This window comes from Oncorhynchus keta, chromosome 5, assembly GCF_023373465.1.
Source record: "Oncorhynchus keta strain PuntledgeMale-10-30-2019 chromosome 5, Oket_V2, whole genome shotgun sequence".
In the NCBI taxonomy this organism is placed as follows: domain Eukaryota; kingdom Metazoa; phylum Chordata; class Actinopteri; order Salmoniformes; family Salmonidae; genus Oncorhynchus; species Oncorhynchus keta.
This window is the reverse complement of record NC_068425.1, coordinates 18,554,737-18,580,548: the sequence shown is the minus strand read 5'-3', so window position 1 is coordinate 18,580,548 and position 25,812 is coordinate 18,554,737. Positions and strand designations below refer to the sequence as shown.

The window sequence follows — 25,812 nt, the reverse complement described above, 5'->3', positions numbered from 1 at the left end:
CCTTATTTGTGTGTGTGTGTGTGTGTGTGTGTGTGTGTGTGTGTGTGTGTGTGTGTGTGTGTGTGTGTGTGTGTGTGTGTGTGTGTGTGTGTGTGTGTGTGTGTGTGTGTGTGTGTGTGTGTTCCTGTGTGCGTGCGTGTGTGTGTGTGTGTGTGTGTGTGTGTGTGGACAATTTTGGTCCCCACAAGAATAGTGAACAAAGAAATATTTGATCAACTGGGGACATTTTGTTGGTCCCCACAAAGTCAAAAATCTATTTCTAGGAGGTTTAGGGTTAAGGTCAGAATTAGTGTTAGGGTTAGAATTAGGTTTAGGAGCTAGGATCAGTTTTAGGGATAGGATTAGGAGCTAGTGTTAGGGTTAAGTTTAAGGTTTTGGGTTAGGGTAAGAGTACGAGCTAGTTTAGAGGTTAGGGAAAATAGGAATTTGAATGGGACTGAATTGTGAGTCCCCACAAGGTTAGATGTACAAGACTGTGTGTGTGTTTGTGTATTTTATCAGTAAGACGGAGACAACCGTTGACCACCGTATAGTCGTACAGCATTTCTTGCAGCCTGCCATTTATATGATGGTGTGTGTGTTTTCCCAGTACCTATGATGGTATGTGTCTGTATATGAAACTCTTTGACCTGGCCTCAAAGTGGAAGTCATTCACCCACTCCCTGACAGTCAGCTGCCAGCAACCCCAAAGTGGCCTGCTCACATTCCACCCTTGGTGCAGGAGGTTGATTTTTCTCCTCTTCTGACTCACCCCTCCCCTTCAATAAATCAGACTCAAACGCCCCCTTTGTTTTTATCTCCTTAAAAGGTTACCTTGTTATACCACTTTCACATTCCCAAAAGACAAACAGTTATGGCACAGTATCAACACAACGGAAAAATGAAACACTGTTGAGAGATAATGGGTGCCTTGCCTGAGAGAGGCCACGACAACACATTCTTCTAGTACACAGAACAGAACATGCATATCGTTAAGCCTGTAATCCGGGGGCTGTATATGGTCAGGGTTCCTGGAGAAGGGAGACCATAGACCAGTTCCTCAGAAGTGAAGAAGACAAATCGGAGGGGGTGCAGGCATTGTGGGTAGTGTCTGCCGTGGCCTATTTTGCCTGGGACCCCCCTTTACCCCCAGCTAGACAGGCCACAGCTGCGTTGCCATGGGGAGCGGGTTCACTCAAGGTTCTGCTGGTGAAAACTTGTTTTGTGGTGGCATGAAAGGTGTGGCCTGGGACAGGGAGGGTGGAGCTGACCTACATTCTGCCTGGGCCTGCAGCAGCACTGTACTGTACTGTAGCAGATACTCAGAAAAAAACACAAAGAGAGCAGGGCTCCCCTTAACAGAAAGTCTCTCAGACGGAGGTACATCCAGGACTCGCTGGAACTCCAACACACACACACAACACCTGTTGCCACAGTGAAAGGGCAGATGGCTGGGCCATTTCCAAAGTTCCCACTGGGCACACACTGGTTGAATCAATGTTGTTTGAACCAACGTGGAATAGATGTGGACTTGACGTCTGTGCCCAGTGGATGGGCAAAAATAACAAAATGCAATTACAAAATACAGACTACCATAAAGATCAGGTCGGAACTCATTAGAATAATACTCAGCATGCTTTGCAATTGTTCATTTTTACATATACATTTATATTTAGTTTATTTGGCAGATGCTTTTATCACACCATAGTGCTATCAGACCTCTGATACCAATGCAGGGTGAAAGGGGGGCAACAAAATGTGAACCGCTATGAACAAATGTATGGAAAAGTATTTTGTATTTTGAAAATAGAAATTACAGTATTTTGAAAATACTAAATATATTGGAGTGTAGTTCAGCCCAGTGAAATTCAAATGACAAAATACTAAAATAATTAAAATATGTATTTTAAACCGTCATTAGGTGTTGCCTGAAAACAGTAACAGACACCCTCCCCACCCATAAGATGATGTGGCCACTAATATTACGCAAAGACCTGAAGATGAGGACATGCTGGCCGGTTGTGAAATGTTTGTTGGCAATGTTAAGCATTCTCTCTCTCTCTCGCTCATATACACATTACATGTGACGGCTGATGCAATATTTTGCGCCACAGATGAGGAAATAAAAACAAAGGGAAGGGAGGGTAATTTGCTTTAAGCCCGCCCTCATTCACACATGTAAGGGGCATCATGCACCCCGAAAAATATGATGGGGTACAAAGCAAGTGAGGATGGATGTGGGATGGCCCTGACGGGGGCAGACTCCCTGGGAATTTAGCACACCTGAAACAGCTTTTCCCTGCAATTCCTGCAGTCATAATCATTATGCTTAATTCTACGTAAAAAACGATGTATATTTTTCTGCGTATCTAAGCACACAGACAACTCATGTCTGTAGCCTCCTGACTAGTGGATTTAAAAAAAAAAAAAAAAAAAATATGCTTCTCTACATCTCAGCTAAAATCTGGGTAAAAGACAAAGGAATTTGAGTCATATTCAGTACATGTACTGTAGTTATTGCTTGCTTTTCTAAAGCAGGAGTCTTCAAACTTTTCTTGTAGCTACAACATACCTAATACATACAATACAGCTTTAGTGACACCCCTGTCTCAAAAACGAATGGTTTCAGTTGCTTAAATTTAGTAAATTAAGCTTTTCCTCCCAACTGTGCCGTTCTGCTTGTAAAATGATGACTAACTTTACCACTTCATGTAAAAATGGAAAACTGAAATTGGTTAAACTATATCTATTTGAATATAAAGTTGAATCCCCCTTCTCCTAAAATGTATTAAGACGATTATGACGATTTATATATTGAATATATATATATGAAAATTGTGCCATTTGCTAATAGCAGTTGTTTTGCTGGTTAAACAAAGTTTAGCAATGTGCTGTGGAAAGATTTGCGCTGGAGGGGATGGCTGCTGTTTTATGGGCTGTTAACCAACTGTTGTTTTCACATTGTTTGTAACTTATTTTGTACATAATGTTGCTGCTACCGTCTCTTATGACCGAAAAGAGCTTCTGGACATCAGAACAGTGATTACTCACCTTGAACTGGACAACAACAAAAATTTTTTAACTAGTCGGTTGAGAGGGATTTACTCAAACACCTGAACAGGCCCTCATCCCCGTCATTTGCAGGAGACGACGGTATTGCGGAAGGCGATCGGGGTGCCTTGTGAGGATCCGGCGATGAGTGGCTAATCTGCCTTTGCAATCGATACTATTGGCCAACGTACAATCGCTGGCTAATAAAGTGGACGAACTACAAACACGTATATCCTATCAAGGGGACATTAAAAACTGTAATATCCTATGTTTCACCAAGTCGTGGCTGAACAACGACATGAATAACATACAGCTAGAGGGTTATACACTGTATCGGCAGGATAGAACAGCAGCCTCTGGTAAGACAAGGGGTGGCAGTCTACGAATATTTCTAAATAACAGCTGGTCCACGATATCTAAAGAAGTCTTAGTCTTAAGGTTTAGCTCGCCTGAGGTAGAGTATCTCATGATAAGCTGTAGACCACACTACCTAGGGAGTTTTCATTGACATTCTTTGTAGCTGTCTATTTACCAACACAAACCGTTGCTGGCCACACTCAATTAGCTATATACAGCCATAAGCAAACAGGAAAACGTTCATCCAGACGCGGCGCTCCTAGTGGCCGGGGACTTTTATGCAAGAAAACTTAAATCCATTTGACCTAATTTCTACCAGCGTGTTAAATGTACAACCAGAGGGAAAAAAACACTAGACCACCTTTACTCCACACACAGAGACGGGTACAAAGCTCCCCTTCGCCCTCCATTTGGCAAATCTGACCATAATTCTATCCTCCTGATTCCTGCTTAAAAGCAAAAATTAAAGCAGGGCGCATCAGTGACTCGGTCAAAAAAAAGTGGTAAGATGAAGCAAATGCTAAGCTGCAGGACTGTTTTGCTAGCACAGACTGGAATATGTTCCGGGATTCTTCCGATGGCATTGAAGAGTACACCACCATCAGTCACTGGCTTCATCAATAAGTGCATCGATGACGTCTTCCCCACAGTGACTGGACGTAATACCCCAACCAGAAGCCATGGATCACAGGCAACGTCCTTACTGAGCTAAAGGGTTGAGATGCTGCTTTCAAGGAGCGGGACTCCAACAAACCATCAAACAGGCAAAGCGTCAATACAGGATTACGGTCTAATCGTAATATACGCGCTCGTTGGATGTGGCAGGGCTTGCAACTATTACAGACTACAAAGGGGAGCACAGCCGAGAGCTGCCCAGTGACACAAGCCTACCATACGAGTTAAACTACTTCTATGCTCGCTTAGAGGCAAATAACACTGAAATATGCATGATCGCACCAGCTGTTCCGGAAGACTGTGTGATCATGCTCTCCACAGCCGATGAGTAAGACCTTTAAACAGGTCAACATTCACAAGGCTGCAGGGCCAGACGGATTACCAGGACGTGTACTCAGAGCATGCACTGACCAACTAGCAAACGTCTTCACTGACATTTTCAACCTCTCCCTGTCCGAGTCTGTCATACCAACATGTTTCAAGCAGACCACCATAGTCCCTGTGCCCAAGAACACTAAGGTAACCTGCCTAAATGACTACCGACCTGTAGCACTCACGTCTGTGGCCATGAAGTGCTTTGAAAGGCTAGTCATGGCTTACATCAACACTATTATGCCAGAAACCGTAGACCCACTCCAATTTGCATACCACCCCAACAGATTCACAGATGATGCAATCTCTATTGCACTCCACACTGCCCTTTCACACCTGGACAAAAGGAACACCTACAGTGGGGCAGTGGGGAGTGTGTGAAAACTTTGTGAAGACATACAGAAAACATTTGACCTATGTCATTGCCAACAAAGGGTATATAACAACATTTACATTTACATTTAAGTCATTTAGCAGACGCTCTTATCCAGAGCGACTTACAAATTGGTGCATACACCTTATGACATCCAGTGGAACAGCCACTTGCATCTAAATTTTTTTTTTTTGGGGGTGAGAAGGATTACTTATACTTACCCTATCCTAGGTATTCCTTGAAGAGGTGGGGTTTCAGGTGTCTCCGGAAGGTGGTGATTGACAAATTATTGAGATAAACGTTTGTTATTGACCAAATACTTATTTTCCACCATAATTTGCAAATACATTCATTAAAAATCCTACAATGTGATTTTCTGGATTTTTTTTCTCATTTTGTCTGTCATAGTTGAAGTGTACCTATGATGAAAATTACAGGCCTCTCTCATCTTTTTAAGAGGGAGACCTTGCACAATTGGTGGCTGACTAAATACTTTTTTGCCCCACTGTATATGAGAATGCTGTTCATTGACTACAGCCCAGTGTTCAATACAATTGGGCCCTCAAAGCTCGTCACTAAGCTAAGGATCCTGGGACTAAACACCTCCCTCTGCAACTGGATCCTGTACTTCCTGACGGGCTGCCCCCAGGTGGTATGGATAGTTAACAACACATCCGCCACGCTTATCCTCAACACGGGGGCCCCTCAGGGGTGCGTGCTCAGTCCCCTCCTGTACTCCCTGTTCACTCATGACTGCATGGCCAGGCACGACTCCAACACTATCATTAAGTTTGCTGATGACACAACAGTGGGCCTGATCAGCGACAATGACGGGACAGCCTATAGGGAGGAGGTCAGAGACCTGGTCGTGTGATGCCAGGACAACAATCTCTCCCTCAACGTGATCAAGACAAAGGAGATGATTCTGGACTACAGGAAAAGGAGGACCGAGCACACCCCATTCTCATTGATGGGCTGTAATGGAGCGGGTTGAGAGCTTCAAGTTCCTTAGCGTCCACATCACCAACAAACTAACGTGGTCCAAGCACACCAAGACAGTCGTGAAGAGGGAACGACAAAACCTATTCCCCCTCAGGAGACTTTGGCATGGGTTCTCAGATCCTCAAAAGGTTCTACAGCTGCACCATCGAGAGCATCCTGACGGGTTGTATCACTGCCTGATATGGCAACTGCTCAGCATCTGACTGTAAGGTGCTACAGAGGGTAGTGTGTACGCCCCAGTACACTGGGGCCAAGCTTCCTGCCATCCATCCAGGACCTATATACTAGGCGGTGTCAGAGAAAGGCCCCAAAAAATTGTCAGACTCCAGTGGCCAAAGTCATAAACTGTGGCAAGCGGTACCGGAGCGCCAAGTCTAGGTTCTAGAGGCTTCTTAACAGCTTCTACCCCCAAGCCATAAGACTTGTGAACATCAAATGGCTACCCAGACTATTTGTACCCCCCTCACACATTCACTCTGTACCGGTACCCCCTGTATATAGCCTCATAATTGTTATTTTGCTGCTGCTCTTTAATTATTTGGTACTTTTATTTCTTATTTTTGTAGGTATTTTTCTTAACTGCATTGTTGGTTAGGGGCTTGTAAGTAAGCATTTCACTGTAAGGCTGTTGTATTTGGCAAATGGGACAAATAAAATTTGATTTGACAAAGGTTAATGTCCAAGTTAAGAATGCTTGCCAGCAGCCAGAGTACTCGCGGTTACAGCAAGTGTAATTAGCTCAAATTAGTGTAATTTGCTCAATATTAGAAGATATCTGGGCTAGCTAAAGCCAACTTCCTAAAATTGCTAAGTGGCTAGTAGCCTTGTATTACAGAGAGAAAAAAGCTGTGTAAATTTTTACACAGGGCAAATCTTAAGGGGGCACATGCCCCTGTGCCCCTTATGGGCATGACGCCTATGCACACATGCACACACACGCTGCACACATGCACATGCACACAACCATCACCAGGCTGAGGAACTTTGTTCTGGGCTTCCAAACTGAGCCATATGAATGGAAAACAACACTATATAACACTTCACACTGAAACACAGGGCCCTGTGTTACTCAACACACAGTAGCAGGTTGTTTAATACTCCCATAATGTTTTCTACACCAGATCAGTAATCCCTTCATAAATTGCCTGTTCACAGGCATATTGCACACATTTTTGGAGGATTGCCAAGGCCCCACTGAAACTAGGTCTGGCGTATGCCCTGATCTCAGTGACAAACTTCATATCTGGTTGATTGCCAGTTGTTGTTGTGTCTGGTTGCATAATAAACCATTCTACATTACCGGTTATCCCTGACATTTTAATGTGTATTATAAACTATTATGATGACCATAAAGTATATGTTTGAATGAGATGATCAGAGTCCTGTTTATGACTTTGACTACTTTTATAGTGCTGCTTGCCTGCTTTTGTTTTTGTCAGTTGCAAATGATCACACTTTAGACTAGGACGTGATTGTGACAGTTTTAATATTGTCTCAGAAATGTCTACTAATGTACTAATAGTATCTATTAGTGCTTTTCAAGATAACTTTTGAAGGTATTCAACATCACATTTGTTTTTGTTGTGCATAACAAGTTGTGTCATATTGACAATGCTGTACTAGTTTATGTAGCAAAGTGTTACAGAGCTAGCTATCGTTTTAATCTGTGATTTCATCACATTGAAAGTGTCTGTTTGCAGTGATAAGCGATAAGCACATCTTCTCTGGAGGGGAATTCCTTCCCAGTATAAAATGAGGCCATGGAGGAGAGAAGCCCTGTCATGAGGCCCACAATATCTCCATTGTCCCCCTGCTAAGGGTAACCCAAACAGCAGAGATCACCTGGCTGAGAGGGAGGTTTGTTTGGGTGGAGCACCACCACCTGTTAGGTGACGCATGGCTTCTGAGCTTATGTAGGAAGCTCTCCTCTGGTCCAACAGGAAGGAAACTCAGGAGGAAGAAACACAGCCAGCTCTTTGTTATTACTCAGACTTATGCTCCGCTCCATTACTGCCCCTCCTTTCCCTATTTCTCTCTCTCTTTCTCTCTATTGTTTAAACCATTTCTCTTTCTCTCTATTGTCTAAACCATTCCTATCTCTTCTCTCCCTCGCTTATCCCCTGATTCCCCATGTAGGCCTCTCTCTCACCCTCAGTTTCCCACATGTTCCCCTCTCTCTGTTATATATTCTGACCTACTTTCTAATAAGAGCTACATTATATGGTTACATAAGAGCAAGACTGTCTCTGCAGTTGATACCCTGATACCACAGCTCTGCTGTGTTCTGTCTCACAGAGGGGGTGCTGGCACTGGAAGACACCACAGTGCCTGAGGCTACATATTTGGGAGCCCATAGATCCTTAGTGAGAAATGATAGTCAAGTGTGAGCTCTTATTCCTTTGTCATATCTCCAGCCCTTACCTGCCTACCATTCAATTCCAGGACTCCGGCACTCGACTAAAGTGAAATTAAATAAATGAACACCCCAACATTTCGTTGAAATACTTTTGCCCTCAGAACAGCCTCAATTCGTGGGGCATGGACTCTACAAGGTGTCGAAAGCGTTCTACAGGGATGCTGGCCCATGTTGACACCAATGCTTTCACCTGGTCAGCCTACATCTTGGAAAGAACAGATCTTAATGCTTTGTATACTCAGTGTATAAACCATATTGTTTATCTTATTTACATTATGACACTCCTCCTTATATCACATCAATAGACACACCTATGTAAGTGAAACTTGTGATTGGAGGTTGGGTTGTAACTGGAGAGGAGTGGGTCTGAACGCAGGGAGGGAGGGGTTAGAAGTAGACCTTGAGATAGGCCACTCCCCAGATCTATTCACTGAGCCACTCTGGACCAGTTTGAGGGCTGTTATGTTGCGTAACCATTATGTAACAGAGTTTAATGGGACACAAAGCCTCTCATTCCCTCCCCCCTGCCTTCCACCTACTCACGTTTTTTGCACAGTTCAATGTATGTCTATTGCAAGGAATGTTTTGAATCTTTCCATTCAATTCCAATGCTCTTTTGATTTGATGCAAACAAATACCAGGATATTAAAGCATGAGCCATGTAACCTTTGGGTACTGTTTTCAAAACAGAGATTTGTATAAGTGTATGTTTATTTAATAGTGATGTTCATTCCATCCGTGTATGACAACAGCCATGCTAGAGTTTTTTTTTCAAATAATGAACTGCAAGGAATTGCCCCTTTTAGGTCATGTCTTGTGGAAAAATGTGGTCTTGTCAACAGTGGAGAGGCTGTTGCATGCCATTTTTGTGCTGTGTGTGTGCATGGTAGGATCTGATGGCAGTGGGTGGATTTGAATCTGGGTTGTAGTTGTCACTTACCACAGCTGAGCAGGGTTTAAGTAGTGGTTTGGTCTCAAGTTCAATGCCTGTATTTTCCTCACATAAAAACAACAACGAATGAACCATTAAATACATGTCTTTCATCAAACGAGTAGGTCCATATGTCTTTCACAACCACAGCGTGTGGTTCAGGTGTTGCGTGCTGTAGAAGCTGGGGGAATTCCAATCTATAACATTAATATCTGACTTTGATTTGCCCTGCTGTGAAACCCAGAGGTGTCTGCAACCTGCCCCAGAAATGTGTGAAAAGGTTGCAGCGTGTCACACTGGACATGAGACAGGGCTGTGTAATCCTGGGGCCCCCTCCCATGCTGGCTGCTCCACTGACCCTCTTCCCCAGGCTGGGAGGGACAGCCAGGTAACTGGAGAGCCTTGTTTGTGCTTTGTTTGCCAGGAAGTCTATTCTGCAGGAATCATTTTGTGACCTGCACATCCAGTCCCCTCCAGCCTCAACCTCTCTCTCCTCCGTCCCTCCCTCTCATCTTCTCATGTCTTCCTCTCATTCCACTTTCTCACGTTGACCTACTTTTCTCCTAACCTGTTTATGCAAGCGACCACGTGGGCCAATCAAATCAGAAAAAGGTCTAACACAGCAGAATCAGTGAGACGAGTGCTGCAGTTGTCAGGGAATGTCACCTTGACACTAATAGCAGGGTGACATCAGTCGCACCACCCAGACCAAGCATGGGCTGAACGCAAGGCAAAAATATTTTGTGTGAGTTTGTGAAGGGCATTGATGTGTCAGCCCTCAAAGAGCTGCTTTGTTTGCAGGCTTAGTCCAGGTCACTCCCTCCCTTTGTCTTTGTGTTGTTATGAACATAACCTCGTTGTGTGTTTTGGGAGAGAGGGCGGCAGAGAAGATAGGATGAGGAATAGACGCTGCCCCACTGGGCTCTGCCTTGATTTCCATCCCCATGTATTCTTCTCATGACAGGTCTGCTGTGACACTGAACTTGGGCCTGGAGAGCTGGCAGCAGGGACAGACTATTTCTGGAACTATTTCTGCACTTACTTTGTAGGTCAGAGCCATGGACATGCCATGGAAGAGAGCCATGGAAGAGAGCCATGGAAGAGAGCCATGGAAGAGCCATGGACATGCCTGCTGAGTGAGAGCCTGAGAACAGGCTGTGAGTTATGTTAGGGCTGGGCTTAGAGAAGGAGAGGAAGCTTGTCCAGTTTTCCCTCTGGGTAAAGTGGTTTGTGTCAGGTTGAATGAGGCCTTTATAAAGTGGACTGGGGCATAAGAGAGGTCCTCTGTTCCGTTGGAGGGGGGGGGGGTCAAAATCTGTAGGTGTATGTCTGTGCACGTACGTCTGAGGGCGTTTGTGTTTAGTGTGGTCGTACGGGTACATCTCTGCCCTGCGTGCGTAGGTCCGCAGGCTTATAGAGAGTTAGCGGCAGGAAGTAGGCCACTGTTACATCAGGAAGGTCAGACAGGCGGTCTGTCTAGAAAATGTGTCAGTGTGTCACTCCAAAGCTCCTCTCATTTCAAATTAATCCTGTGTGTCAGGAAAGTAAGGAGCCCAGGGAACGACTGTAACCAAGCTATTTGTGAGGTATGGAAACAGGGTGTCCCCACACCTCCACCCTACCTGACACCCTAGACCCACTCCAATTTGCTTACCGCCCAAATAGGTCCACAGACGATGCAATCTCAACCACACTGCACACTGCCCTAACCCATCTGGACAAGAGGAATACCTATGTGAGAATGCTGTTCATCGACTACAGCTCGGCATTCAACACCATAGTACCCTCCAAGCTCGACATCAAGCTCGAGACCCTGGGTCTCGACCCCGCCCTGTGCAACGGGGTACTGGACTTCCTGACGGGCCGCCCCCAGGTGGTGAGGATAGGCAACAACATCTCCACCCCGCTGATCCTCAACACTGGGGCCCCACAAGGGTGCGTTCTGAGCCCTCTCTTGTACTCCCTGTTCACCCACGACTGCGTGGCCACGCACGCCTCCAACTCAATCATCAAGTTTGCGGACGACACAACAGTGGTAGGCTTGATTACCAACAACGACGAGACGGCCTACAGGGAGGAGGTGAGGGCCCTCGGAGTGTGGTGTCAGGAAAATAACCTCACACTCAACGTCAACAAAACTAAGGAGATGATTGTGAACTTAAGGAAACAGCAGAGGGAACACCCCCCTATCCACATCGATGGAACAGTAGTGGAGAGGGTAGTAAGTTTTAAGTTCCTCGGCGTACACATCACAGACAAACTGAATTGGTCCACTCACACAGACAGCATCGTGAAGAAGGCGCAGCAGCGCCTCTTCAACCTCAGGAGGCTGAAGAAATTTGGCTTGTCACCAAAAGCACTCACAAACTTCTACAGATGCACAATCGAGAGCATCCTGGCGGGCTGTATCACCGCCTGGTACGGCAACTGCTCCGCCCACAACCGTAAGGCTCTCCAGAGGGTAGTGAGGTCTGCACAACGCATCACCGGGGGCAAACTACCTGCCCTCCAGGACACCTACACCACCCGATGTTACAGAAAGGCCATAAAGATCATCAAGGACATCAACCACCCGGGCCACTGCCTGTTCACCCCGCTATCATCCAGAAGGCGAGGTCAGTACAGGTGCATCAAAGCTGGGACCGAGAGACTGAAAAACAGCTTCCATCTCAAGGCCATCAGACTGTTTAACAGCCACCACTAACATTGAGTGGCTGCTGCCAACACATTGACACTGACTCAACTCCAGCCACTTTAATAATGGGAATTGATGGGAAATGATGTAAAATATATCACTAGCCACTTTAAACAATGCTACCTAATATAATGTTTACATACCCTATATTATTCATCTCATTTGCATACGTATATACTGTACTCTATATCATCTACTGCATCCTTATGTAATACATGTATCACTAGCCACTAACTATGCCACTTTGTTTGCATACTCATCTCATATGTATATACTGTACTCGATACCATCTACTGTATCTTGCCTATGCTGCTCTGTACCATCACTCATTCATATATCTTTATGTACATATTCTTTATCCCCTTACACTGTGTATAAGACAGTAGTTTTGGAATTGTTAGTTAGATTACTTGTTGGTTATTACTGCATTGTCGGAACTAGAAGCACAAGCATTTCGCTACACTCGCATTAACATCTGCTAACCAGGTGTATGTGACAAATAAAATTTGATTTGATTTGATTTAAAAGAGATGAGGACTCAAGAGTCTCTGTTAAACATGCCTGTGGTTACAAACAACTAGGTTAGGCTATCATTTGTGTCTTGCCTTAATTTAGATTGTGTCTGTCTAATCATTGTACCTCGCAGCTCTGCTTTGTGGCTGTGTTCAATTAGTAGGCAGTGATTTAAATGACCATAGAAGAATGTTGCTTGTCGGCAGCTGCTCTGGTATAAATTATAGTTTGTTTATTACGCTAGCTAGCATATGGTTATTATTATTCTTTGCAGTGTTATATCTAACCTATGAACCAATTTGTATTCAGTATCAAGTGATAACGACAGGGAGGTTTGTCTTTATCTGTCTGGCATCTGCACAGCTGATTTTCAAACAGACCCATCATGAACTGTGTGTAACCCCCATAGACAAAAGTAAAGAAATGAGAAATCTGACAATATTTGTACGATATGTTGAGAAATTCAACAACCTTTTTATTGTTTTCAATCTTGAAATGCATCCATCTTCCATCATGAAAATTAGTGTCTTTACATATACAGCCATGTCAAAAAGGGGTGGAGGCGACCTAGACACCACCGACTGCTAAACACCACACTAGTCTCGTCTGCATCTTTGTCTTTTTAGAATCTTTTTCATAAAACCATCAGCAAAAACAGAAGCATCACTGATTTGAAACACATTGAAAAAAGGGGGGATGGGGGTATGGAGCAAATACATCCCGGTCAATAGGAGAGACACACGAAGATAGTAACAGAACAACACTTCAGAAAATAAAACAATGACATTAACATTACAGTGTTGTCAGAGAGTGAAAGCTTTACATTTATACACTAGTGTCAAAAAGCTAAACATGGTACATATACTTTATAAACTGTGTGGTACAGTGCAGGCTGCTCATTGTCACCCAAAACGAGGAAAATAAAGGCCGGGGGTGGATGCCCCATGTATTACACTACAGAGGCAAATTAGAAAAAGGGGAAATCCCTATTTTATTAACAAAGTAGATATTGTCCTTGGTTTTTACAAAACTTAATTGCAATAGCTCTTTTTCTAAACCAGGTTTTTATAACGTCATGGGCTATTTGTGTAATATAGTAAATTAACTTGTTTCAGAGATCCAATGACCTAGTATCTGGGTTTAACACCATGTCTCTAGGGCAGTGGATCGACGTCAGGTTAGAAGCCTGAGGTTCTGAGCTCAGTGCATTGTGTTGATTTGCAGAGGAGACTAGGTGGCCTCACTCAGAGTTCAAATATCATACAGATATCATTTAGATTATATTACTATATTTAAAACAAGTCTCTCCCCTACATGTCCCCACTTTACGGTTTTAACTTGAGCTTTTATACCTTGAAGTTTATACACATTCATATTTTAGTCTGATTCTCTTGGCTTTGCTGCAGATGTGGGCATAGGAATAAATACATTGGGCTAAGAGATGGGAACGAACAGTGGAAGTCTAGACTGTTGATGATGCTCAACTTTAGGCCAGCAGCCTAGTTCTGTCTCAGATTGACTTTGATTGAATGCTGTCTAAGATCTTAAAGATCTACTGCAATAACAGGTAAGCTGCATTTCAAAAGCTATCAGCCATGTTTCTGTAAACAGAGTTAAAGTGATGACATTAAAGGCGTTTTAACTTAAGTGGAGTTTGCAACAGTAGACACAATGTGACTGTACAGTAATTCTGACAAAAACAGGATGATCAACGTCCAAGTCCTTTCTTGCCTCAACAGTTTGTCGCATTGTTGTGACATTTGTGTTTGTTTTCATCAAAAATATATATATTTATAAATTATTGGTATATTTACAGTAATATACAAACCGAGTGCTTGAACAAGAAAGATAATGGATGGGCTGTGTGAGATAATGGAGATGGGAAGGGAAATGTGGATTGGGAGGGTTAGGGAAGAGGGATGGAATTTCTCTTTTTTTTTGCATCTTTGGTCAAGGGAATGTTCCCAGAATGTTGCTGCTATGTTTGTCTAAAGCCAGATGTGCACCATAGGAGGGGCTATGAAAGCTGACAGTATAGTTCAAATAATGGTCAACTTATATTCTCATTTGAAATGACCAACTGTGGTTTGACGAAAAATTATATGAAAGAGTTTCATCCCTCCTCAGATTTATAAACAAAAGTCCTTCTGTAATTATGGAGAAGATGCAAGAACTGAAAAGTGTATATACAATATATAAACATAGAATACTTTTCCCTCAGAAGTCCAGCCCTGTTTGGGCTTCAGTACAGCTTTTTAGTCCCAGGACATGAAGGTGAGAGAGGTGTAGATGGTGGTAAAGGGACAATAGTGGATTGAGATTGAGGAGGGGAAAGGGAAAGAGCGTATTTTGATCTAAGGCAGCATCAGAGACACCTCACAATGTAAGGAACCTCGACAAATTTGTGTTGCCCTCAAGTGTTCAATAGGCACTTAGTCTCGGCTGTTGTTATAGCGTCCGCTTGACGACTCCTTTTTCTTACTCTCCTTCCTTGACTCAGCTGAGGACGGCTGCTTATAGAATCCTGTGGGGGGCTGGCTCTCACTCTCTCTCTCTCTCTCTTTGCCGATCTGCTGCTGCGTGAGGGCCAGGTAAGGGTGCTGGGGCAGGGGTAGGATAGAGGAAGGAGGAGGGGTGGTGGGAGAGTCCTGCTGGGAGCTCATGGCTTTGTGTTTGAGACGCAGTTTGTGAGGCAGGGCAGTGCCCTTAACCTCTGCCTGGGTGTCCCCGCTTTGGCATTGGGAGGAGCCCTGCGGGGAGGGCAGAGGGGACCCTGGCTGGTGTGAGACAGACAGGTGCTGGAGGTAACTCCCGGCGTCAGAGGAGGAAGAAGACGGGGACTCGTCGTCCGTGGAGGCATCCTTGTCAGAGCTGCGAGGCTCATTGTCACTAGAGGAGGTGTCTTTGCCTGAGGTTGAGTGTTCTTGGTAGTACCCCTCACTCCTGGCCCCGCCCTCATAGGTGAGTATGGGGGGCTCCTCGTCCTGGGTGCTAAGATCGCAGTGACTAGCCTGGTTGTGGTACAGGTGGGACGTGACGGCCTCCTGTTTTTGGAGGATGTCTGGAGCGAGGCCTGTCTGGGTCTTTTGCTCCTGTTGCAGAGCTCTGTACACCTGCCCCTCTCCTGCCTCGCTGTGGCAGTCTGAGTAGTGGTACGGAGGGGAGTCTAGTGTCTTCCTCTCCATCTGCTTGGTCACCTCTGCCAGTCTCTCTGAGCTCTCGGTGTGGCTCTCTCGAGCCTGGGCCAAATGGCTGGCCTGAGAACTCTGCTGTTGGGCTGTCTGTTGATCTATGTCCTGCTGCCTTTGGCTCTCCCCAGGGTAGGAGGCACTACTGGAGCGGTAGAGGATGACACTCCTCTGTTGGGTGGTTGGAGGGACCTGACTGGTCTGGCTTGTGATGCTCTCCTGGTGGTGGTAGGAGTGGTGCTGTTGGCTGTGGTAGACCGACTCCATCACCTCCTGGTGATGTGTGGAGGACAGACTATGGTGGACTTTCAACATGCTGCTTTCAATGTCCATATCCAGGCTGCTTTCCTCCTGCTTGATCCCGTAGACCGCAGGCTCTGGGCTGTCCCGGGAGGACCCGTCTGACATGTCTGAAAGGGACCCATGGGGGGAGTACGTCACCAGTTGACTATGTCCCCCCCCGCTGCCTGACTGCTCAGTCTCCGAGGAGTCAGAGTTCATCATCACCTGGGAGCTGCTGGAGTAGCCGCTGGAATAGTAATTGGATGTGGAGGATCTTCCGTTGCCTCCATTGTTTTCTCCAGTAGTGAGCTGCTGGCTCTTCTCCATGTAGGAGGCAGTGCTGATAAGGCCAAAGCGCAGCTTCAGCTGCAGCAGCTCTGTCTTCAGGCGGCAGTTCTCGTCATTCAGCACCATGACGCGGTTTTCCAACACCATGTCGTTCAGTCGTCGCTTCTCCCTGGAGCGTTTGGCCGCCTCGTTGTTCTTACGCCGCTTCTCCCAGTAGGATGCATCCTTCTTTTCATCAGAGATGAACTCACGCTTGCGTCTGCAACTCATGCTGGGCTTGACGAGACGCCCCTGGCGAGAGGGGGTTCCTTGAGACGATGGGAGAGACTCTTCGTAGTTAGAGTATGTCTCTAGGCTGTCCAGGTTATTTTCTGAGCTTGCTGATTGGAGTTGTGAATTCAGGCATTCCATTGTTGCTCAGTGGAGGACAGTTTGGAATATTGCTACAACCACTGGAAAGGAAACTCAAGGAATGGGGTGATAAGGATATCTCACTGATTGAATGAGCTTATAGTTCAAGTGTCTAAACTGGCCAAGAAGATCAAGAAGCGGTGGAACTCTGCGTTAATTCCCCTCATTTATCCAATGTATGTTCAGCCTTTCTCTAGGCAAGTCTCTTTAGCTTTCTCACAGAAAAGTGGGTCAAAGCTGCCTTGTAGAGAAGAAAAAAAAAAGAGTTCCTAGAGTGGAGAATGTGACAAGCTTCACTGAGCAATTCTCTAACCTTCTTTTCTCTGTTTTGTTTTTCAATATTTTTGCGAGAGCGCTGTGCTGAGCAGACAGAGAAGTGCTGTACTGCTCCAGGCGTGTTGCAGGATGTAGGTCACTCAGTCTATCTCGGCTTGTCAGTCTCTTGGGAGGGGCGCTACCTCTCTCCTTCTCCAGTAGGTTGCAAGATGAAAGGCTGAGGAGACAAAGAAAGAAAAGGCAAAACTCTTAATCCTCGTGGACTGCTGTCGACCACTATGCATTCAGATTGAAGGAATAATATCTTCTTTATGTCATTGTTAATTAAGTCCATTTTAGTTTTTGGCATGGATGGTGATCAAAGAATTCTGAGGAATAATTAATAATAAGCTCCTTCTCACATCCTTCTGCTTTCATCTATGTTCTGTATGTCTGGCTTTGACTGAATTGTTACACCTGGCAACCACTAGACCCTAGTAACCACTGTCTGACCTCAAGGCCCTTCTATTGAGCTTCTCTGTCGATGGTCCATGACCCCTTAAGGTGTCAGCATGCTTCAGTTCGGCTGGCGCCTTGCCGAACCGAACGAGTGTACTTGCATACTCCCTTAACTTAAAATACCTTCGCTTGGAAAACTAGAAAAAAAAGCGACAATAGTAAGTACTTTGTCCATTTTGATACGCCGTAGTCAGTATACACTTCCTCAAAATAGTCAGAATGACTAAATCAAGAAATCTGTCATTAATTTTTACGTTTTTGCAGAGGAGATGTTAGTCGCACAATTTTACATATAACTCAGGTGTTTGGTGCAGTATTTCTCAATGGGAAAATGTGCATGAAAACGATTCCGTACCCTTACGATTCCGTACCCTTACGATTCCGTACCCTTACGATTCCGTACCCTTACACAATGTATGCGCACAAACTCTTCCGAACGGTTTTGGCTGGGAAGCATGTGGACACGTTTAGCCCTGCATGTTGACGTTGACTTGCATGGTGTAATAAACATGAGGCAAATATAGTAGTTTCTGAGTTACTATCTTTTTCTGAGTAAGACATTACACATTTGCTATTTGTGACATTGTTCCTCCGCCTTTGTAATCACAACTGTGTGTCTGGCAACCAAGTCGAGAGCACATGATTACCATGTAAACTCAGAAACAGTAAAACTACCAGAAATTACATCATTCGAACACATGGAATGATTGGAAATTTAATTTGTAAGCTTTAAAACAGCCATTTTTGACTTATTTCATGGCTGCTCTTAAATATACTTTCAGGCAAATTTATTTTAAGAGCCAGAACAGTGAATCCCCCAAGTGCAGTGGGTGTAGGGTTCTCCTCATTCCATTTTAGAATTCTAGGTCAGGAACAAAGATTCCAAAACAACCATATTAAGAAACAGCCCACTATGTTTACATATAAATGATCATGAATTGGAGAATTTACTGTAAGTGTAATACACGTAAAGATTCATATTCTATTTGGACAACAAGTTCCTGGCGGTGAATGAAGACAAAGGTTCCCCGCCAAGAAAAAATGGCGAGAGGGCACTGGATTTTAATTTAAGGGCGGATAAGGATTTGGGGGGTTAATTAATGAATATAGGTCAAGTCTCAGGAAGGAGGGGGGTGGAGAATGTACCAAGCTCTCTTGAATTATGACATAAGGGTGGTCAGCCTCATAACTATGAAGTGTCTGGGAACCTGCTCAACAGGGACTCTCCTGGTAATGAGGTAAACAGAGATAGATGTGCCACTAGCCGAACCTCTTATGTATGATTTTCATGAATAAGCCAAATGGCTTTTCCCATGTCTCTTTTCATGTTTCCAATTTGTCTCTGTTGGTTGTGTGCCAGTTATTTTATCTGTGTTGCTGACTAACTGGTTCAATATCAATTACATTCCATACAGGTGACTTGAGACAAGCAAAGGAATTCAACAGGCATCGAGGATGGAGACTTCCTGGAACATTTGAGAACTCATTCAGACTGTTCCCTTGTTCCATTAAACTGGTTTTGTATGCTATAAATCAATTTACATAAATCAAATTAGTTGCTGGCCAACAGGAGTTGTTTCATCCCTGCCTCCCTGCCTCATTTACTCTCATTTTCTTACTGAATAACATGAGTTGAGACACACTGATTCTCTTTGCCTCTGTAATCTCATAATCTGTATTTTCCATGGGTTATATTCTCTTTGGAGTCTGGGGCAAAATTATGTATCTACCAATTGCTCTACACTTTTCAAATGTGGGTTCAACACCAATTTCTCAGTAAACCCTGGCTCTGACTAGTGCCTACACGGCAAGCTGGAATATAAGTCAGTAGAACCACGGGTGAGGCAGGGTGAGAGAAACAGAGAATTAGAGAGTACTCTATAGAGGTGAAAGATGCATGGAGAGAGGGACAAAGAGATTGCGAGAAGGTAGACAAAAGAAAGGGGAAAATGAGCTCAGATGATAGCACCTCGCAGGATGTAAACAAACGGGGTACTGTACCAGCGTTAACAACATATCACCCATGGCAACAAACGTTTTTTTTTTTTATTCAAAAAGGGGGGGAAACTAATCATGTCAACATCAATCCCTCCTGATCGAACAACACACTTACACTGCGCAAACAGATTGACTTAAAAAAAAACTAAGCTGCTCATCTCCTCTGCGGGCGGCTGGAATTAGCTGGAGACATGAATGGAGCTGGAGTGTTTGCTGATTAATGCATCACAAGCCCTTAGTCTCCCACTACTGCTACAGGAATAGAGCATCATAATAAGTGTGTATCCCACCCGAAGCACAGCGTGCCACCCTTACCTGATAATCAGAACATCTAAGCATCAAACCTACCCACGTCAATAGTGTATCTTATAACTAACCGCAGGGTACTGAGATAGTGATTACCAATGAAAGGTTAATGTGTTTTTATGACAAATGTAGTGTGACCTGCCAGAACAAATGTCAAAGAGTAAGAAATTCTACTGCTTCCCTTTTCACCCATCTAATATGCTTACGAGGCTCTGTGTTTCAATGGAACACTCCTACGCTTGTGGTAGACCATAATGAATTCCATGTCCAATTTCATGATAAAAGGTGAACAAAAAGCTGCATCTCAGAGTATGAATCTATACCATTGTAAATAAGTACAAAAATTGCACAGTCTAGAATGATTTAGTCATTAACGGTGCGGAACGATAATATCGGATATCGCAATATTTGGAGTAGCACATCGTAGAAGGGGTCTCCCCAAATATCGTCCAACCCTGATTCCAAGACTGGGTTTATCTTCCCAAGAAAAAGTACACATTCTTGGACATGCAGGCAGAGTTCCAAGCCAACTCCTTGTTCCATAAACAGCCATATCAGCCTCTGTTAAACAGGGGGGAAAAGGAGTGACCCAGTACAGTCCATGTGTTTCCCAGTCACATGTGCTCCCTTGGCCTACTTCTCTGCCTCTCCCTCCCAGCCACAGCAGCACAATAACAAAGCACCTACTCTATCCTTCATTGTCTTTCATTGTGCCAGGAAACCCTGAGAATGTCAGGTGGGTCAGGATAAACCCCACTCCAGGAAACCCTGAGAATGTCAGGTGGGTCAGGATAAACCCCACTCCACATTGTTTACCATCAACTACAATAGGAGTGAAACAAGACATAGTGCACGCTGCTCTAGTGAAACAAAGGTAATCTCATCCTCATGATAATTAGCCATGTTATTACCATGTTTTAGCAATAGCCTACTAATACAATAAGGAATATAGTAGCTGATCATTGTATTGCAATTACAAGCAAGTTATGGAAAGGTTCATGAATCCTACAGAAAAGGGGTGTAGCACAGAAAGGTGAGGATTGAAGAAAATGTATAAAGGCTAAATGAATATGTTTCTAATTGTGTATCACTACGATATGAAGGAAACCCAGATGTATAAAGGCTAAATGAATAGGTTTCTAATTGTGTATCACTACGATATGAAGGAAACCCAGATGTATAAAGGCTAAATGAATATGTTTCTAATTGTGTATCACTACGATATGAAGGAAACCCAGATGTATAAAGGCTAAATGAATAGGTTTCTAATTGTGTATCACTACGATATGAAGGAAACCCAGATGTATAAAGGCTAAATGAATAGGTTTCTAATTGTGTATCACTACGATATGAAGGAAACCCAGATGTATAAAGGCTAAATGAATAGGTTTCTAATTGTGTATCACTACGATATGAAGGAAACCCAGATGTATAAAGGCTAAATGAATAGGTTTCTAATTGTGTATCACTACGATATGAAGGAAACCCAGATGTATAAAGGCTAAATGAATATGTTTCTAATTGTGTATCACTGAAGGAAACCCAGATGTATATGAATAGGAAATCACTACGATATGAAGGAAACCCAGATGTATAAAGGCTAAATGAATAGGTTTCTAATTGTGTATCACTACGATATGAAGGAAACCCAGATGTATAAAGGCTAAATGAATATGTTTCTAATTGTGTATCACTACGATATGAAGGAAACCCAGATGTATAAAGGCTAAATGAATAGGTTTCTAATTGTGTATCACTACGATATGAAGGAAACCCAGATGTATAAAGGCTAAATGAATAGGTTTCTAATTGTGTATCACTACGATATGAAGGAAACCCAGATGTATAAAGGCTAAATGAATAGGTTTCTAATTGTGTATACGACTGAAGGAAACCCAGATATAAAGCTAAATGAATAGGTTTCTAATTGTGTATCACTGTATGAAGGAAACCCAGATGTATAAAGGCTAAATGAATAGGTTTCTAATTGTGTATCACTACGATATGAAGGAAACCCAGATGTATAAAGGCTAAATGAATAGGTTTCTAATTGTGTATCACTACGATATGAAGGAAACCCAGATGTATAAAGGCTAAATGAATATGTTTCTAATGTGTATCACTACGATATGAAGGAAACCCAGATGTATAAAGGCTAAATGAATATGTTTCTAATTGTGTATCACTACGATATGAAGGAAACCCAGATGTATAAAGGCTAAATGAATAGGTTTCTAATTGTGTATCACTACGATATGAAGGAAACCCAGATGTATAAAGGCTAAATGAATAGGTTTCTAATTGTGTATCACTACGATAAATGAAGGAAACCCATGTATAAAGGCTAAATGAATATGTTTCTAATTGTGTATCACTACGATATGAAGGAAACCCAGATGTATAAAGGCTAAATGAATAGGTTTCTAATTGTGTATCACTACGATATGAAGGAAACCCAGATGTATAAAGGCTAAATGAATATGTTTCTAATTGTGTATCACTACGATATGAAGGAAACCCAGATGTATAAAGGCTAAATGAATAGGTTTCTAATTGTGTATCACTACGATATGAAGGAAACCCAGATGTATAAAGGCTAAATGAATAGGTTTCTAATTGTGTATCACTACGATATGAAAGAAAATGTTTATTAGGCGCGTTTATCTGCTGCCCATCAGTGTTTCTGTTCTGCATGAAATGGTTGGGTGTCTTTGTTAAGCCAGCTAGGATTCATTTTGGTAGGTTTTTATTCTGGTATTATAGGGGGCTCTGCAGCACATCCCCTCCCCGTTATGACTAATGTGACCTACATTTGGAGTTGGCATAGTGGTCCACCTTATGCGCCAACCAATTAGCCCTCCTCAGCAAAGCACAAGGGGTTCCGCTGATTGCGTCATGTACCTGTATCTGTTTTAATTACTTAAATGTTTTACCCGCACCATTACAGCCTTTAGTGTTACAAAAATTTAACGCATAACCAAATGCTTTGCGTAATTTTCCATTGTGCATAGCACACCATAGCACATAGGCTATATTCTAAACTATATGGTCTTTTATTTATTTTTTTTACCCCTTTTTCTCCCCAATTTCATGGTATCCAATTGTTGTAGTAGCTACTATCTAGTCTCATCGCTACAACTCCCGTACAGGCTTGGGAGAGACGAAGGTTGAAAGTCATGCGTCCTCCAATACACAACCCAACCAGCCGCACTGCTTCTTAACACAGCGCACATCCAACCCAGAAGCCAGCCGCACCAATGTGCCGGAGGAAACAACGTGTACCTGGCAACCTTGGTTAGCGCACACTGCGCCCGTCCCGCCACAGGAGTCGCTGGTGCGCGATGAGACAAGGATATCCCTACCGACCAAGCCCTCCCTAACCCGGACGACGCTAGGCCAATTGTGCGTCGCCCCACGGACCTCCCGGTCGGTTATGACAGAGCCTGGGCGCGAACCCAGAGTCTCTGATGGCACAGCTGGCGCTGCAGTACAGCGCCCTTAACCACTGCGCCACCCGGGAGGCCCTACTATATGGTATTGATGAACTTTGTGAGATATAATTCCGGTATGACTTTTCAAGAAAACATGAATAGTGTGAATAGCCTACACCCTTACCGCGGCACCAAAAGTAGGCAAGACACAAGTGCGCATGCCATCACTAAACAACAAATGCATGAGCTGCGGGCACTCATTCCACAATCATTCCCACATGCAGTGTGGGGGTACTTTCAACATACAGACTGAGCAGGATAGTCTTTTATAAGACAAGTTACAACAAGTGTGTGTGCAGTATTAATTATTATATGCATGTAGCCTAATAACTGCATAGGTTAAACGGTGAGATGGACAAGCAGTGTGCAACAGTGATGCTGATACGGAATTGGAGACTATAATGCACGTTACATAGTTGCTGTAGAGCGTTACATTGTCTAAAATTGTTTCCCAATATAACTAATAGCCTACACGGCAGGCACATATCTACATCACATCACACGATTTTTAGCCCTCTTTAACATACCACTACTCTTTGTGGTGTCTCTGAACATACCATTAGTCTCTGTGGTGTCTCTGAACATACCATTAGTCTCTGTGGTGTCTCTGAACATACCATTCGTCTCTGTGGTGTCTCTGAACATACCATTATTCTCTGTGGTGTCTCTGAACATACCATTTGTCTCTGTGGTGTCTCTGAACATACCATTAGTCTCTGAACATACCATTACTCTCTGTGGAGTCTCTGAACATACTCTTTGTGGTGTGTCTGATAAATGTACCTTTTGCATATTATAACAGATCCCTGGGGAAATCATTCAAGGCAAAAGCATGTTTCTTGCACATAGCTTGTTGCCCTGTTGCATTCGCTACCCATAGGCTAATCCAACAACTTGTCAAGACTGAGATAGGCTGCTGGGTCAAATGTGAGCCTAAATAAGGACAGAAATAAACATGCCCAGTATATCCAGCTCACCTTACAAAAACAGCCAATACTTTAGAATTTCATTCATATCCAAAACAATGTTTTCAGAGATGTAGGACAGCACAATATTCTAGTAGCCTTACTCTAGATTCAGTTTGCCCCACTGAGCAGGGGAAGGGTTAACGGGTTGGCTAACCTTTCACAAATTACTACATGTGACGAGAGAAGTGTGACCTCAGACCAGACTGGTCTGATAGACTAGATGTAACATAGTAAACGTAAATCCGGGACAGTCAAATAAATGCATGTTACGCTTGGTATGGTTACAAACACAGATGGTTACTTATGGCAAAAACAAAAGTAGTGTGGATGGGTGGGCATATAACGCGAACGTCTAGCAACCCAAAGGTTGCGTGTTTGAATCTCATCATGGACAACTTTAGCATTTTAGCAACTACTTTTAATACTTGTCAACTACTTAGTATATTAGCTAACCCTTCCCCTAACCTTTAACCTAAAGTTAACCTTATCCCCAACCTTAGCCATAACCCCTAGCTAGCTAATGTTAGCCACTTAGCTAATGTTAGCATTAGCCACCTAGCTGACAGCCACAACTAACTGCAATTCGTAACATATTGGAATCGTAATTTATCATACGAATTGGAATCGTAATTTATCATACGAAATGGAAGATTGATGCACAAATGAATACATACCATACGAAACACAACGTACTAATTGAAGTGTCCTGGATTTAGTTTACCATTTTTACGTCTAACCCGGAGTCCAGGTGTAGACCGACAGGGATTTTTTTCCAGTTGCCTCCCATGGACTCATGCCTTACCCTGCCTGCCGTTCCAAGTCTTAACAGTGTCATTTTAACTCACAAGCATTTCAATTACAATGATATATATATATATATATATATATAATTTACAATTGGTAAATTAATTTATGTTGCTGAAATAAATGTCCATAATTTTGTTACTAAAGAATATAGGAATTTATCCAAAGAATAATACTTTTTACGTATTTCAAGTTATTGTATCTTTCAATATTTTCAAAACTCTACTGTGATGGGGGGAAACGAAGCTACTCCAAATAAGTGTGTTGTCTGTGGCCCCTGCCACCCAGCGTTCCTCGTTCTGAAGGAATTCCATGCTCCCCTTCTCCTTATCATCCCCCTATACATTCTGCCACTAAATAGGGGGGAAACGCCTCGCCTTGACAGAACATACATATGGTTCAACGTCCGTCACCAACATTATAAACACTTCCCGTTGTGCCAAAATGTTTGCAACAATGTATCAGTGAATTTGAAATGTATGCAAAACAAAAATTATGAAAAGTTTAATCGAAGTGCCACTAAGTAACACTGAAATTGGTATTATTAAAAAATTTGATTGAATTATTTTCAATAATAATAAGTCACATTATACACACGAATCGACGGGACATTTAAAGGCAATCCATATAAAAAATAAATGCTTACCTTGTATGTGTAAATAAAAGCCTACAGTGCGAAGTCTAATATAACATCCACGCTTCTGTTCAACAATTCCTATTTCCGACTACTATCGAATTCAAATGTGCGATCGTCCTTCAAGTACGAGCTCTGTGATTAGTGCCTGTATGTGAGCATGAATTCTGTGTATCTTATTTTGAATATGTTCTCTTATTACGTTAGGGACTTGCTACAATTTCCTCCTCGCTCTCTCAATGTCTCCAATTGTATGTTAGTAGGTCAGCAGTTGCATAACAGAAGTCTTTGGGTGCCTAGTCAC

General features: G+C 43.3%; 1 protein-coding gene across 2 annotated transcripts; it reads right to left on the bottom strand.

Moving 5' to 3' along the window:
• Positions 1-12,805: 12,805 nt before the first annotated feature.
• Positions 12,806-25,812, bottom strand: LOC118384618 (filaggrin-like). 2 transcript variants are annotated; one of them, XM_035771301.2, is made up of 2 exons: positions 25,521-25,812; positions 12,806-17,026 (listed from the first exon to the last, which is right to left on the bottom strand). In XM_035771301.2, exon 2 carries the CDS (start codon positions 16,531-16,533, stop codon positions 14,797-14,799), a length of 1,737 nt encoding a protein of 578 aa, XP_035627194.1. In that variant the 5' UTR covers positions 16,534-17,026; positions 25,521-25,812; the 3' UTR covers positions 12,806-14,796. The 2 variants fall into 2 exon arrangements, with proteins under 2 accessions (XP_035627194.1, XP_035627195.1); XM_035771302.2 differs by lacking the exon at positions 25,521-25,812 and adding an exon at positions 24,745-24,884.